This window comes from Ranitomeya variabilis, chromosome 3 (assembly GCF_051348905.1).
Source record: "Ranitomeya variabilis isolate aRanVar5 chromosome 3, aRanVar5.hap1, whole genome shotgun sequence".
Lineage (NCBI taxonomy): Eukaryota > Metazoa > Chordata > Amphibia > Anura > Dendrobatidae > Ranitomeya > Ranitomeya variabilis.
In genome coordinates this window covers 2,009,337-2,026,923 of record NC_135234.1, presented here as the reverse complement: position 1 = coordinate 2,026,923, position 17,587 = coordinate 2,009,337, and the positions used below count along the sequence as shown (strand labels likewise).

The 17,587-nt window shown below is 45.3% G+C and overlaps 1 protein-coding gene across 6 annotated transcripts in view; it reads left to right on the top strand.

Annotated features, from left to right (window-relative positions):
• HSF2BP (heat shock transcription factor 2 binding protein) overlaps nucleotides 1-17,587 on the top strand; it is a 217,361-nt gene that overhangs the window by 51,572 nt on the left and 148,202 nt on the right. For all 6 annotated transcript variants that reach the window (XR_013223640.1, XR_013223642.1, XR_013223641.1 and 3 more), the window contains exon 2: nucleotides 4,639-4,821. Coding sequence is in view for 2 of the 6 variants with exons in the window: in XM_077293543.1 (XP_077149658.1) it covers nucleotides 4,668-4,821 (154 nt within the window). In the remaining 4 variants the exon portion in view is untranslated. The remainder of the gene's footprint in view (nucleotides 1-4,638; nucleotides 4,822-17,587) is intronic.

The window sequence follows — 17,587 nt, the reverse complement described above, 5'->3', positions numbered from 1 at the left end:
TTATATACTTAACAAAAAAGTGTGAAACAACTGAAATTATGTCCTATATTCTAGGTTCTTCAAAGTAGCGACCTTTTGCTTTGATGACTGCTTTGCACACTCTTGGCATTCTCTTGATGAGCTTCAAGAGGTAGTCACCGGGAATGGTCTTCCAACAATCTTGAAGGAGTTCCCAGAGATGCTCAGCACTTGTTGGCCCTTTTGCCTTCACTCTGCCGTCCAGCTCACCACAAACCATCTCGATTGGGTTCAGGTCTGGTGACTGTGGAGGCCAGGTCATCTGGTGTAGCACCCCATCACTCTCCTTCTTGGTCAAATAGCCCTTACACAGCCTGGAGGTGTGTTTGGGGTCATTGTCCTGTTGAAAAATAAATGATGGTCCAACTAAACGCAAACCGGATGGAATAGCATGCTGCTGCAAGATGCTGTGGTAGCCATGCTGGTTCAGTATGCCTTCAATATAGAATAAAACCCCAACAGTGTCACCAGCAGAGCACCCCCACACCATCACACCTCCTCCTCCTTCATGCTTCACGGTGGGAACCAGGCATGTAGAGTCCATCCGTTCACCTTTTCTGCATCACACAAAGACACGGTGGTTGGAACCAAGGATCTCAAATTTGGACTCATCAGACCAAAGCACAGATTTCCACTGGTCTAATGTCCATTCCTTGTGTTCTTTAGCCCAAACAAGTCTCTTCTGCTTGTGGCCTGTCCTTAGCAGTGGTTTCCTAGCAGCTATTTTACCATGAAGGCCTGCTGCACAAAGTCTCCTCTTAACAGTTGTTGTAGAGATGTGTCTGCTGCTAGAACTCTGTGTGGCATTGACCTGGTCTCTAATCTGAGCTGCTGTTAACCTGCGATTTCTGAGGCTGGTGACTTGGATAAACATCCTCAGAAGCAGAGGTGACTCTTGGTTTTCCTTTCCTGGGGCGCTCCTCATGTGAGCCAGTTTATTTGTAGCGCTTGATGGTTTTTGCCACTGCACTTGGGGACACTTTCAAAGTTTTCCCAATTTTTCAGACTGACTGACCTTCATTTCTTAAAGTAATGATGGCCACTCGTTTTTCTTTACTTAGCTGCTTTTTCTTGCCATAATACAAATTCTAACAGTCTGTTCAGTAGGACTATCAGCTGTGTATCCACCAGACTTCTGCACAACACAACTGATGGTCCCAACCCCATTTATAAGGCAAGAAATCCCACTTATTAAACCTGACGGTGCACACCTGTGAAGTGAAGACCATTCCCGGTGACTACCTCTTGAAGCTCATCAAGAGAATGCCAAGAGTGTGCAAAGCAGTCATCAAAGCAAAAGGTGGCTACTTTGAAGAACCTAGAATATAAGACATAATTTCAGTTGTTTCACACTTTTTTGTTAAGTATATAATTCCACATGTGTTAATTCATAGTTTTGATGCCTTCAGTGTGAATGTACAATTTTCATAGTCATGAAAATACAGAAAAATCTTTAAATGAGAAGGTGTGTCACATACTCACCTGCTCCCCGCATCGCCGATGGTCTCCGGGCACGACAGCTTCTTCCAGCGTTGAGTGGTCACATGGTACCGCTCATTACAGTAATGAATATGGACCCGACCACTCCAATAGGGGTGGAGCCACATATTCATTACTGTAATGAGCGGTACCATGTGACCGCTCAACGCTGGAAGAAGCTGTCGTGCCAATGACGTGATTAGTGCGCACCCTCTACCTGAGCGTCAGTGCGGAGGACAGGGAAGACACCGGCACCCGGCGGTGGAACAGGGAAAGGTGACTATAGCAAGTGCCAGGGGCCTGAGCGACGAGAGGTGAGTATGTCATGTTTTTTTTTTTTAATCGCAGCAATAGCATATGGGGCATAATAGTATATGGAGCATCTTATGGGGCCATAATCAACCTTTGTGCAGCATTATATGGAGCATATTTTAATATGGAGCATCTTATGGGGCTCCTGATTCAACATGGATATTCAACAACACTTAACCCCTTCATGACCGTGGGATTTTTCGTTTTTCCGTGTTCGTTTTTCACTCCCCTCCTTCCCAGAGCCATAACTTTTTTATTTTTACGTCAATTTGGCCATGTGAGGGCTTATTTTTTGCGGGACGAGTTGTACTTTTGAACGACATCATTGGTTTTACCATGTCGTGTACTAGAAAACGGGAAAAAAATTCCAAGTGCGGTGAAATTGGAAAAACAGTGCAATCCTACACTTGTTTTTTGCTTGGCTTTTTTGCTAGGTTCACTAAATGCTAAAACTGTCCTGCCATTATGATTCTCCAGCTCATTATGAGTTCATAGACATCTAACATGACTAGGTTACTAAGTGGTGAAAAAAAAATTCAAACTTTGCTAAAAAAAAAAAAAAAATTTCACCATTTCCGATACTTGTAGCGTCTCCATTTTTCATGATCTGGGGTCGGTTGAGGGCTTATTTTTTGCGTGCCGAGCTGGCGTTTTTAATGATTCCAATTCAGTGCAGATACGTTCTTTTGATCGCCCGTTATTGCATTTTAATGCAATGTCGCGGCGACCAAAAAAACGTAATTCTGGCGTTTCTAATTTTTTTCTCGCTATGCCGTTTAGCGATCAGGTTAATGCTTTTTTTTATTGATAGATTGGGCGATTCTGAACGCGGCGATACCAAATATGTGTAGATTTGATTTTTTTGTTATTGATTTATTTTGATTGGGGCGAAAGGGGGGTGATTTAAACTTTTATATTTTTTTTATTTTTTTCACATTTTTTTTAACTTTTTTTTTAAACTTTTGCCATGCTTCAATAGCCTCCATGGTAGGCTAGAAGCAGGCACAGCACGATCGGCACAGCTACATAGCAGCGATCTGATGTTCGCTGTTATGTAGTAGAAAATCAGGTGTGCTGTGAGCGCCGACCACAGGGTGGCGCTCACAGCTACCGGCGATCAGTAACCATAGAGGTCTCAAGGACCTCTATGGTTACCATTCTGATGCATCGCTGACCCCCGATCATGTGATGGGGGTCGGCGATGACGTCATTTCCGGCCGCCCGGCCGGATGCGGTAGTTAAATGCCGATGTCTGCGTTTGACAGCGGCATTTAACTAGTTAATAGTGGCGGGTGAATCACGATTTCACCCGCCGCTATTGCGGGCACATGTCAGCTGTTCAAAACAGCTGACATGTCCCGGCTTTGATGCGGGCTCACCGCGGAGCCTGACCTCGGACGTACTATCCTGTCCGAGGTCAGTAAGGGGTTAACCTACTGATGTCTCAATTAATTTTACTTGTATTGGTAGCTATTTTTATTTTTGACATTTACCGGTAGCTGCTGCATTTCCCACCCTAGGCTTATACTCGAGTCATTAAGTTTTCCCAGGTTTTTGTGGCAAAATTAGGGGGGTCGTCTTATACTCGGGTATATATGGTAATATATTTATGATAATTTTTTTTGTATTTGTATTAATTGTGATTTATAATAAATTTACACTTTAGATCATATTGTTCCTTCATTGTTGTCTGTCGGTTGTACGGGGCCGACAGACTAATGTGTATAGGGCCAACAACGCTTCCTTGACAGATGATGTCGGGGAGGGATGGCTCCCACTCCACATTACCAATGCCCCACAATACAATCACACCACCACACTCCTGCGCTGCCATACATCCATCTCACCATACACCCACTGCATGATAATACCGCCACACCATACTTCTTCACTACCGCACACACGCTCCACGATATTACCATATATGGGCAATACCATGCATCAGCCCCATCATACACCTGCATGACTATACATCCGCACCACCACACACCCGCTCCACCATACTACCTTCTCTCCATGCACCCACTCCATATCCGCAACACCACACGGCTGCATCACTGAACCACTGCACCACCACACACCCACCCTACCATTCACCCGCACCATGCATCCACACCACCACATACCCACTCCGCCATACATTCGCATAACCATTCACCCACTCCATGATACTGCTGCCCCATCATACACCTGTATCACCTTGCATCCACACCACCACACACCCACCCTACCATACATCCACATCACCATTCACCCACTCCATGATACTACAGCCCCACCATATACCTGCAACACCAAACAGCCGTCCTGCCATACATACACATCACCACACATTTGCTCCACGATACTACCACCCCTCCATGCAGCCACTACATGATACTACCACCCCACCATACTGTATATTCACAGTACCATGCATCTGCATCACTACACCCCTGCATCACTATACATCCGCACCACCACACAACCGTCCTACCATACATCCACATCACTATAAACCCGCTCAATGATACTACCTCCCTACTATAGACCCACATCACTGGACATCCACACACCTGGTCCACGATATTACTTCCACACATTACATCAACTCCACGATACTACCATCCCACCATACACCCACTCCATGACACTTCCGCTCCACCATACACCTAGTCAACAATATGTCCGCCCTATCATCCATCCGCATCAGCATACTCCCACTCCACGTTACTGCCACTTCATCCATCTGCATCACCGTACACCCACTCTGCCAGACATTGGCTCCACCATGCATCCTCCATCTTGGTGTCGTTGAAGTGGATTGTAACTGCCTGTTTATACCTGTAGGTCCTGCTTTGTGATTGCTGCTGTCAGTAATGTCTGGGCCCCTTGAGGGAGAATTTGTATTCGTCAGGAGGCGGGATTTAGAGCGTCTGACCACTGAAGTGATGCAGATGAAGGAGTTTTTGCCTAAAATCCTGAGTCAAGATGTGCTGGAAGGTGTGCAGCGGCTCGAGGTGGTTGAGAGCGGTGAGTGGCCTCATGGTCTAAGAGCGTTGTACTTTCACACACATCGCTACTCCACACTTACACACTGCCAATCCCCATATACACAAGCCTCACCTGCACGCACAAACACTCCGCCCCTACACACATGGTCCCTCCACATATAAACACCGATAATCCCCCCATAGTCACACACATGGCCCCTCCACTCACATACACACCGCCACTCCACACACACACTGCCTCTCCACACATTCTCACCTCCATTTGCCCATTTCTCAGACATGCACTGCCCCTCTATGCACACACACGGCCCCTCTATGCCGCCAATCCCCACACCCACACGGCGCCTCCACACGTACACACTGCCAATCCCCACATACACACTCATTAGGGAACTGAAGGTAAACTAATCAAATTTGTAAACGATACAAAGCTAGGAGGGATAGCTAACTTTTGAGAAGATAGAAAGGATTCTGAAGGATCTAGATAACTTGAACAATGGGCAGCGACTAATAGAATGGTATTTAACGGAGAAATGCAAGATTCTACATCTGTGCAAGAAAAGTAAAAATGGCATCTACAGAATGGGAGGAATAGAACTAAGCAACAGCACCTGTGAAAAAGACTTGGAGATACTAATAGATCACAGACTGAACATGAGTCAACAGTGTGATGCAGCGGCAAAAAAGGCAAACACAGTTCTAGGGTGTATATGAGAAGCAAAGAGTCTAGATCACGTGAAGTAATTCTCCCCCTTTACTCCTCCTTGGTCATGCCTCATCTGGAATACTGGGTCCAGTTCTAGACTCCACATTTTAAAAAAGACATTGAAAATCTGGAAAGTATGTCATACGAGAAATGGGTAAAGGATCTGGGAATGTTTATCTTGCAAAAAAGAAGGCTAAGAGGAAACTTACTAGCTGTTACAAATATCTGAAGGGCTGTCACAGTGCAGCGGGATCATCATTATTCTCATTTACACATGGAAACACGAGAAGCAATGGAATGAAACTGAAAGGGAGAAGATACAGAATAGATACTAGAAAACTTTGACAGGAAGGCTAAGTGCACACGTTGCAGAATTGCCGTGGAAATTTCTGCGGCAATTCCGCAACTCCTGCCGCTGTTATATTGCATGCGGAATTGGCATGCGTATTCCCGCTAAACACTAGCGTTTTGCAAGCGTTATTAGCTTGCAGAATGCTAGCGTTTTCCAAGCGAACTGTAGCATCGCTTGGAAAACTGATTGACACGTTGGTCGCACAAACATAGTGTTTGACAAGTGTGACCACCTTTTTACTATTTATGCGGCCTATGCAGCATCAATAGTAAAAGATCTAATGTTAAAAATAATAAAAAATCGTGATATTCTCACCTTCTGTCAGCACCCGATCTCAGTGGTGCACGCGGCAGCTTCCGTTCCCAGGGATGCTTTGTGCGAAAAACCTGGGATGACATCATGGTCTTGTGTCCGCGACGTCATCCCAGGTCCTTCTCACAAAGCATCCCTGGGAACGGAAGCTGCTGCGTGCACCGCTGAGACTCCGGGGCCATCAGAAGGTGAGAATATCACGATTTTTTATTTTTATTCTTTTTTTTTTTAACAATTATATGGTGCCCAGTCCGTGCAGGAGAGTCTCCTCTCCTCCACCCTGGGTACCAACCGCACATGATCTGCTGACTTCCCGCATGGTGGGCATAGCCACATGCGGGAAGTAAGCGGATCAGTGCATTCCTAGGTGTGCGGAATCCCCGTGATTCCGCAAATTAATGAACATGCTGCGTTTTTTTCCAGAATGCGTTTCCGCTCTCGAAAAGAACGCAGCATGTGCACAAAAAATGTGGATTGCATTCTATTAATAGGATGCTTAATGTGAGCGTTTGTTCTGCGGTTTTATTGTGTTTTTATAGCGAAAAAACGCGAAAAATCCAGAACATGTGCACACAGCCTGAGGGTGATCAAGAAGCGGAACAGGCGGCCACCAGAGGTGGTGAGTTCTCCTTCAATGTGTCACGTAGTGGCAAGATGCACTTATGAGGAAGGAAAGATTATCCAGCTTCGTTGTTAAAAAATCAAAAACCTTTATTCCAAATTTTTTTTTAAAGGAAAGGATAGTGTAGAATACAAAAATCAATTGCAAATGGTTTAGCGGGTGCAGAAAAAACTATGAACAAACTGGACTGTTGGCACCTACCTGATCCCTCCAACTAGGGACAGGCTATCTCTGTCACCCAGATGGTGGAGATGCCGATTATTATTATTATTATTATTATTTATTTATATTGCACCATTAATTCCATGGTGCTGTACATGAGAAAGGGTTACATACAGAGCCGATGTCTCGTACCTTGCTATGCTCTATCTTAAAGGGAATCGATCACGCAAAAAATGGCCTACAAAATGCGGCCACCGGCATCAGGGGCTTATCTCATTCGGGAATGCTGTAGATAAGCCCCCGATGTATCCTGAAAGATGAGAAAAAGAGGTTATATATATATTTTTTTTTTTATTCGTTTATTTATCAAACACAAAATAAACACAGCATACATATTTGTCCTTGTCATTAGTCTGCATGGTTACATTTACAGGGGATGAACAAGACAGAGCATACATATGCCAATCATTTCACATATATATGTAAAGTTATGGAACAATCGGAACAGAAGGTTTTTAAACTACAACTAAACTAAGCCTCCAGAACTACTAAGCCGCCACTTAACAATAGCTGAGTGTTTTTTCCCCATTGCGCAATACTAGTGGAGCAAAGGTGAAACCACGTCCCCATCGACCAGTCAGGTCACAGAGTGAGATGGGAGGCCTTCCATTTATCCCAGATTTTAATGAACTTACCCGGGCAACCCCTGTTTTGATAAAGAGTGCGCTCATAGGGGATGACTGCATTCACCAACCCAATCCAGGACCTAACGGAGGGGGGTGAGTTCCCCATCCACTGCAGAGCTAACAACTTCCTTGCTAGAAAAAGTGTTTCTCGCAGAAAAATCCCCACATAATGTTCCCAGGCCTCCTCATCCCACACTCCAAACAGGCAAGCCAAGGGTTCAAGAGGAACCGGAATTGACAGTATTGAAGTTAATAGTGACGTTACCTCCCTCCAATAGTGAGAAACAATGGGGCACTGCCATATCATATGTACAAAATCAGCGTCGGGTGAGTGGCAACGCAAACATTCCGACGTCGAGTATCGACCCATCCGAGAAAGTCTCAGTGGAGTCAAATATGACTGGTGGATTACATATAACTGGGTCATCTTATTATTGATCGATGGGGAGACTTTGAGGGGGGATTCCAAAATATCCTCCCACTCCTCATTTTGCATATCAGGGATAAGCCCCTCCCATTTGCCTCTCACCGAATCTATAATAGAGATCGTTCCCGTTGATAGCAGATATGTGTATAGGGACGAGATAAGACCCTGGGGTCCCTGTGACTTAAGAATGCCTATCGGGTAAAGATGAGATGTTACGATTTGTTCCCTCATTCCTGACAAATGACTGAATGGCGGATCTGAGTTGCAGGTATCGGAAAAATTGAGACCTTGGAAGATTATGCTTAGCCCGTAGTTGCTCAAAGGATATAAAAAACCCCTGTTCATATAAATCTCCCACCGAGAGAACCCCGTAGGAAACCCAAAAGCTCGTGGACGGGTGATTCATCAACGTCGGAAAATAACCATTATCCCATAGAGGCATCTCGGCCACAATATCCCCAAATCCAGTAATTTTTTAAATTTTCTTCCGAGTGGATCGTGCCAATCGGATCACAGGTAATAGACAGGGGGCGTTTATTTTTTCGGATTCCAGAAGACCCAGCGGACACTTAGCACCGACAGAGCTAACCAAGTGGCTTTCAGAGTTAGGAAGATGACTATGAGGCACCCATTTACATAATGCTTTAGCCTGCCACGCTAGATAATATAAAAAGAAGTCTGGTAATGCTGCTCCTCCCCCTTGTTTAGGTCTTTGCAAAGTGGTCAGTTTAAGTTTGGGTCTGCTTATCCCCCATACGAATGAGGCCATATGAGAATTTAAGTTGGTGAAAAAGAGTTTGGGCACAGTTACTGCACTATGTTGAAGACAATAGTTGAATTTAGGGAGTAAAATCATTTTGACGAGATTGATGCGGCCTGCTACAGACAGTGGAAGTTTACTCCAAGATATAAATTTCGATTTAGCGTACTCCAGTAGGGGGAGAACATTGAGTTGTAGATCCGATCCACTGCACTGGGACATATAAATACCCAAATATTTAAATGTAGACACTATGGGCAATGAAGGGAGAGTATCAAGATTAGGTACTGGGAGTTGAGAAAGAGGTAATAGGGCAGATTTATCCCAATTAATATATAGGCCTGAGAACCCACTAAATTTATCTATGGTATCAATTACCCTTGGCAGCGTTTCTTCTGTCCTATCCATGAATACTATCATGTCATCAGCATATAAACCAATGATGTCAGTACGGTCTGCTATTCTAATACCATCAATACCGGGGGTAGAGCGTATACGTACGGCCAATGCCTCTATTGCCAGTGCAAATAGGGCTGGAGAGAGGGGGCACCCCTGACGGGTTCCCCTATACAGTGAAAATGGTTCAGAGATGGAACCGTTAACAATTATACGGGCCTTAGGTTTCAAATACAACACATTAACCCATTTCAAAAATTTTTCCCCAACACCATATTTCTGCAGGCAATCGGACAGAAAGGGTCATTCAAGAGAGTCAAACGCCTTGGCTGCGTCCAGCGACGCTAATGCCCAGCTATTATCTGGCAATAAAGAGCTATATTGAATCACCGACTGGACCCGTCTAATGTTTATAGAGGTACTCTTACCAGGCATAAAGCCGGTTTGATCTGGATGCACAATATCCAAGATGATAGAGTTCAACCTGGTAGCTAGTATCTTAGCAAAGATCTTAGAATCCACATTTACCAGTGATATGGGGCAATAGGATCCACACTCCAAAGGATCTTTCCCCTCCTTTTTAAGTACAATAATATGTGCCTCATAAAAAGTATCGGGTAAACACCCTCCCTTCCATATCTCTTTAAATACTTTCAGTAAAAGTGGAGCCAGTATCTCCCGGTATCTCCTATACAACTCTACAGGAAAGCCATCCGGCCCAGGGGCCTTCCCAGAGGCCATATCTGTTATAGCTTGCTCCACTTCTTCCAGGGTAAACTCAGCATCCATAAAGGCCCGCTGGGTGGGGCTCAGTGTAGTGAATGTTATATCGGACAAATATCCTAAACAATCGGGAACATCGAAGCCTCTCTTAGATTCGTACAACCCTTTATAATAGTTATAAAAACATTGAAGTATTTCCTCAGTGGTGGAGTTTAGTGAGCCGTCTGGTGAGCGAATTTGTATTATCATTAGTGTTGAGCGATACCGTCCGATACTTGAAAGTATCGGTATCGGAAAGTATCGGCCGATACCGGCAAAGTATCGGATCTAATCCGATACCGATACCCGATACCAATACAAGTCAATGGGACTCAAGTATCGGACGGTATCCCTGATGGTTCCCAGGGTCTGAAGGAGAGGAAACTCTCCTTCAGGCCCTGGGAACCATATTAATGTGTAAAATAAAGAATTAAATTAAAAAATATTGCTATACTCACCTCACCGAGGGAACCGGCAGCGTTGTTTGCTTAAAATGCGCGCTTTTCCTTCCTTCCGTGACGTCACGGCTTCTGATTGGTCGCGTGCCGCCCATGTGGCCGCGACGCGACCAATCACAGCAAGCCGTGACGTAATTTTCAGGTCCTTCTAGGCATTCAGTATTTTAAAATTACGTTCTGGCTTGTGATTGGTCGCGTCGCGGTAACATGGGCGACGCGACCAATCACAAGCCGTGACGTCACGGGAGGCAGGAAACGCGCGCATTTTAAGCAAACAACGCTGCCGGTTCCCTCGGTGAGGTCCAGGCTGCGTCAGAGAGGTGAGTATAGCAATATTTTTTATTTTAATTCTTTCTTTTACACATTAATGTTGTTTCGATACCGATACCCGATACCACAAAAGTATCGGATCTCGGTATCGGAATTCCGATACCCGCAAGTATCATGTTAGATGTGTTGTGTTGGCGCACCAAGTAGGCTAGAAATTTCCCCGCCTGATTCCCCATTTCAAAGTACGATTGCCGCGTAAAAATCAGCTTGCGTTTAGATTTAGTGTCTAAGTGTTGGGCGTACAGTCTTTGCAGAGTCAACCACTCAACCCTGTTATCATTAGTCTGGTCAGCTGTATACGCGGCCTCCGCTTTTCTCAAACGTTGCTCAACCTCATCATCCTCTCTTGATGTTACTCTTTTGATATGTGAGATCGTAGAAGACAGACATCCCCTCAGGTATGCCTTAAGTGTATCCCAAAATAAATTAATATTCTGAAGTTCTGAGTGGGACTGAATGTAGCAATTCAACTGATCAACTGTCCTATCATCTGAATCTATTAGTTTAAGCCAAAAGGGATTCAATTTCCATACTCTACCATTATTCAATTTCCCAAACACGAGTCTAAGCGTAACCGGGCTGTGGTCTGAGGTTCCTCTATTACCGTGCTCTACACTATCCACCCACTGCACCAAGTCACCAGACCCGAATATGTAATCTATACGAGAGAGGGAGCTTTTAGTGGATGAGTGGCAGGTATATCCCCTCCCCAGGGCGACGCATCCTCCATAAGTCTATCCAGCCGCTATTTTCCATGAATAGTGCCAGCTGAGTCGGGGCCGAGGAAGGAAGAGAGGATAAAGGTTCCCCAGGCGACCCATCTCCCAATCTCATTCTATCAAGACCACTGTCCATAACCAAGTTGAAGTCACCCATACAAATAACATGCGCGTCTGGGTAATTTAACGCAAAACTCATTGCCATCTTAAGTATGGAGGTATTAGCCGGAGGGGGGTTATATATACATAATATTTGTAGATTGTGAGCCTTCGCGGGCAGGGTCCTCTCTCCTACTGTACCAGTTATGACTTGTATTGTTCAAGATTATTGTACTTGTTTTTATTATGTATACCCCTCCTCACTTGTAAAGCGCCATGGAATAAATGGCGCTATAACAATAAATAATAATAATAATAATATGACATATTCGCGGGAGTTATTTAATGCATGGAGAAAGACAAAACGCCCCTCTATATCCCGCCGAGTAGTCCGGGCCTCCCATCGGACATCTCTATGTATTAGTAGTGATACCCCTCTCGAGTAGCTAGTGTGAAACGCGTGAGCATGCCATTGTACCCAAGGTTTCTATACACCTCTGGCCGTATCCCTGGTCAGATGTGTCTCCACCAGGGCCACGATATGAGGATGATATCGCCTGATTTGAGAAAACACCTTAATTTTCTTCCGGGGTGATTTAATACCCCGTATGTTCCATGTCATACATATCAACTCAGACCCCATATTGACCCAAAGAGGTTATATTATACTCACCCAGGGGCGGTCCCGCTGCGGTCCGGTCCGATGGGTGTCGCGCTCCGGGGCCTCTCATCTTCATTCGATGACGTCCTCTTCTGGTCTTCATGCTGAGGCTCCAGCGCAGGCCTACTTTATCTGTCCTGTTGAGGGCAGAGCAAAGTACTGCAGTACTGCAGGTGCCAGGAAAGGTCAGAGAGGCCTAGCACCTGCGCACTGCAGTACTTTGCCCTCAACAGAACAGATAAAGTAGGCCTGCGCCGGAGCCGCAGCAAGAAGACAAGAGGACATCATTGTAAGAAGATGGGAGGTCCCGGACCGCGACGCCCATCGGACCGGACCGCAGCAGGACCGCCCCTGGGTGAGTATAATCTAACCTGTTTTTCTCCTCTTTCAGGATACATCGGGGGCTTATCTACAGCATTACAGAATGCATTACAGAATGCTGGAGATAAGCTCCTGATGCCGGTGGGCTTAGCTTATAGGCCATTTTTGGGGTGGCAGATTCCCTTTAACCCTTAGCTGTACCCTCCCCATCCCAGAGAGATGTGAGGCCAAAGTGTATTGGAAAACCGTACAGATGGAAGGGATTAACAGACAGTGATGAAAGAAAACTGCAATCATAGAAATACACTCACAAAACAACAGAGTGGGAAACGAGGAAGGAATAGAAGGCACAAACCAAATGTGAGAGGATAAACACACAAACCAACTCCACAATCTCCTGATAAACTCTCTAAATACCTACTCCAAACACTGAACTGCTTTAACCCCTTCCCGACCCATGACGCCACATAGGCATCATGAAAACCCGTGCCAATCCGACCCATGACGCCTATGTGGCGTCATGGAATGATCGCGTCCCTGCAGATCGGGTGAAGGGGTTAACTCCCATTTTACCCGATCTGCAGAGACAGGGGGAGTGGTACTTCACCCAAGGGGGGGTGGCTTTACCCCCCCGTGGCTACGATCGCTCTGATTGGCTGTTGAAAGTGAAACTGCCAATCAGAGCGATTTGTAATATTTCACCTAAAAAACAGGTGAAATATTACAATCCAGCCATGGCCGATGCTGCAATATCATCGGCCATGGCTGGAAATACTTTAGTGACCCCCCCCCACACCCACCGATCGCCCCCCCAGTCCTCCGTTATGGGGTCCGGTCCCCTCCGTCCGCCTGCCGGCTCCCCCGTCCTGCTGTCCGCTCCCCCCTGTGGTCCGATCACCCCCCCTGTGGTCCGATCACCCCCCCTGTGCTCCGATCCACCCCCCACCACCCCTTCATACTTACCGATCCTCCCGGTGTCCGGCTGTCTCCTCGCTGGGCGCCGCCATCTTCCAAAATGGCGGGCGCATGCTCAGTACGCCCGCCGGCAGATTCCTTACAAGAACATTTTGATCGCTGTGGTAGGTTCTACCACAGCGATCAAAATAAAAAAAATAATAAATAACCCCCCCCCTTTATCACCCCCATAGATAGGGACAATAATAAAATAAAGAAAATATATATATTTTTTTTTTTCCACTAGGGTTAGGGTTAGAACTAGGGTTAGGGTTAGAACTAGGGTTAGGGTTACGGGTAGGGTTAGGGGTAGGGTTAGGGTTATGGCATGTGCGGATTTGGCTGCGGATCCGCAGCGGATTGGCCGCGGATCCGCAGCGGATTGGCCGCGGATCCGCAGCGGATTGGCCGCGGATCCGCAGCGGATTGGCCGCTGCGAATTCGTAGCAGTTTTCCATCAGGTTTACAGTACCGTGTACACCTATGGAAAACCAAATCCGCTGTGCCCATGGTGCGGAAAATTCCGTGCAGAAACGCTGCGTTGTATTTTCCACAGCATGTCAATTCTTTGTGCGGATTCCGCAGCGTTTTACACCTGTTCCTCAATAGGAATCCGCAGGTGAAATCCGCACAAAAAAACACTGGAAATCTGCTGTAAATCCGCAGGTAAAACGCAGTGCCTTTTACTTACAGATTTTTCAAAAGTTGTGCGGAAAAATCTCACACGAATCCGCTACGTGGGCACATACTCTTAGGGTTAGGGTTGGAATTGGGGCTAGGGTTGGAAATAGGGTTAAGATTAGGCTTGTGGTTAGGGTTACGGATAGGGTTAGGGGTGTGTTGGGGTTACAGTTGTGGTTAGGGTTGGGATTAGGGTTAGGGTTGGGATTAGGGTTAGGGTTGGAATTAGGGTTACGGGTGTGTTGGTGTTAGGGTTGTGGTTAGGGGTGTGTTGGGGTTAGGGTTGGGATTAGGGTTATGGCTACAGTTGGGATTAGGATTAGGGGTGTGTTGGGGTTAGTGTTGAAGTTAGAAAGGAGGGGTTTCCACTGTTTAGGCACATCAGGGGTCTCCAAACGCAACATGGCGCCACCATTGATTCCAGCCAATCTTGCATTCAAAAAGTCAAATGGTGCTCCCTCCCTTCCAAGCCCCGACGTGTGCCCAAACAGTGGTTTACCCCCACATTTGGGGTACCAGCGTACTCAGGACAAACTGGGCAACAACTGTTGGGGTCCAATTTCTCCTGTTACCCTTGCAAAAATAAAAAATTACTTGCTAAGACATAATTTTTGAGGAAAGAAGAATGATTTTTTATTTTCACGGCTCTGCGTTGTAAACTTCTGTGAAGCACTTGGGGGTTGAACGTGCTCATCACACATCTAGATAAGTTCCTTGGGGGGTCTAGTTTCCAAAATGGGGTCACTTGTGGGGTGTTTCTACTGTTTAGGCACATCAGGGGCTCTGCAAATGCAACGTGACGCCCGCAGACCATTCCATCAAAGTCTGCATTTCAAATGTCACTACTTCCCTTCCGAGCCCTGACGTGCGCCCAAACAGTGGTTTACCCCCACATATGGGGTATCACTGTACTCACAACAAACTGGGCAACAAACATTGGGGCCCAATTTCTCCTGTTACCCTTGTGAAAATAAAAAATTGCTTGCTAAAACATCTTTTTTGAGGAAAGAAAAATTATTTTTTATTTTCACGGCTCTGCGTTGTAAACTTCTGTGAAGCACTTGGGGGTTGAACGTGCTCATCACACATCTAGATAAGTTCCTTGGGGGGTCTAGTTTCCAAAATGGGGTCACTTGTGGGGTGTTTCTACTGTTTAGGCACATCAGGGGCTCTGCAAATGCAACGTGACGCCCGCAGACCATTCCATCAAAGTCTGCATTCCAAAACGTCACTACTTCCCTTCCGAGCCCCGGCATGTGCCCAAACAGTGGTTTACCCCCACATATGGGGTATCAGCGTACTCAGGAGAAACTGGACAACAACTTTTGGGGTCCAATTTTTCCTGTTACCCTTGCAAAAATAAAAAATTCTGGGCTAAAAATATATTTTTGAGGAAAGGAAACACATTTATTATTTTCACGGCTCTGCGTTATAAACTTCTGCGAAGCACTTGGGGGTTCAAAGTGCTCACCACACATCTAGATTAGTTCCTTGGGAGGTCTAGTTTCCAAAATGGGGTCACTTGTGCGGGAGCTCCAATGTTTAGGCACACAGGGGCTCTCCAAACGTGACATGGTGTCCGCTAATGATTGGAGCTAATTTTCCATTCAAAAAGCCAAATGGCGTGCCTTCCCTTCCGAGCCCTGCCGTGTGCCCAAACAGTGGTTTACCCCCACATATGGGGTATCATCGTACTCAGGACAAACTGGACAACAACATTTGAGGTCCAATTTCTCCTATTACCCTTGGAAAATTAAAAAATCCTGGGCTAAAAATCATTTTTGAGGAAAGAAAAATTATTTTTTATTTTCACGGCTCTGCGTTATAAACTTCTGTGAAGCACCTGGGGGTTATAAGTGCTCACTATGCATCTAGATAAGTTCCTTGGGGGGTCTAGTTTCCAAAATGGGGTCACTTGTAGGGGAGCTCCAATGTTTAGGCACACAGGGGCTCTCCAAACGCGACATGGTGTCCGCTAACGATTGGAGCTAATTTTCCATTCAAAAAGTCAAATGGCACGCCTCCCCTTCCGAGCCTTGCCGTGCACCCAAACAGTGGTTTACCCCCACATATGAGGTATCGGCGTACTCAGCAGAAATTGCCCAACAAATTTTAGGATCCATTTTATCCTGTTGCCCATGTGAAAATGAAAAAATTGAGGCTAAAAGAAATTTTGTGTGAAAAAAAAGTACTTTTTCATTTTTACGGATCAATTTGTGAAGCACCTGAGAGTTTAAAGTGCTCACTATGCTTCTAGATTAGTTCCTTGGGGGGTCTAGTTTCCGAAATGGGGTCACTTGTGGGGGAGCTCCAATGTTTAGGCACACAGGGGCTCTCCAAACGTGACATGGTCTCTGCTAGCGATGGAGATAATTTTTCATTCAAAAAGTCAAATGGCGCTCCTTCCCTTCCGAGCCTTACCATGTGCCCAAACAGTGGTTTACCCCCACATATGAGGTATCGGCATACTCAGGAGAAATTGTCCAACAAATTTTAGGATCCATTTTATCCTGTTGCCCATGTGAAAATGAAAAAATTGAGGCTAAAATAATTTTTTTGTGGAAAAAAAAGTACTGTTTCATTTTTACGGATCAATTTGTGAAGCACCTGGGGGTTTAAAGTGCTCACTATGCTTCTAGATAAGTTCCTTGGGGGGTCTAGTTTCCAAAATGGGGTCACTTGTGGGGGAGCTCCAATGTTTAGGCACACAGGGGCTCTCCAAACGCGACATGGTGTCCGCTAACGATTGGAGCCAATTTTTCATTCAAAAAGTCAAATGGCGCTCCTTTCCTTCCAAGCCCTGCCGTATGCCCAAACAGTGGTTTACCCCCACATATGAGGTATCAGCGTACTCAGGACAAATTGGACAACATCGTTCGTGGTCCAGTTTCTCCTTTTACCCTTGGGAAAATAAAAAAATTGTTGCTAAAAGATCATTTTTGTGACTAAAAAGTTAAATGTTCATTTTTTCCTTCCATGTTGCTTCTGCTGCTGTGAAACACCTGAAGGGTTAATAAATTTCTTGAATGTGGTTTTGAGCACCTTGAGGGGTGCAGTTTTTAGAATGGTGTCACTTTTGGGTATTTTCAGCCATATAGAACCCTCAAACTGACTTCAAATGTGAGGTGGTCCCTAAAAAAAAAATGTTTTTTAAAATTTTGTTGTAAAAATGAGAAATCACTGGTCAAATGTTAACCCTTATAACTTCCTAGCAAAAAAAAAAATTTGTTTCCAAAATTGTGCTGATGTAAAGTAGACATGTGGGAAATGTTATTTATTAACTATTTTGTGTCACATAACTCTCTGGTTTAACAGAATAAAAATTCAAAATGTGAAAATTGCGAAATTTTCAAAATTTTCGCCAAATTTCCATTTTT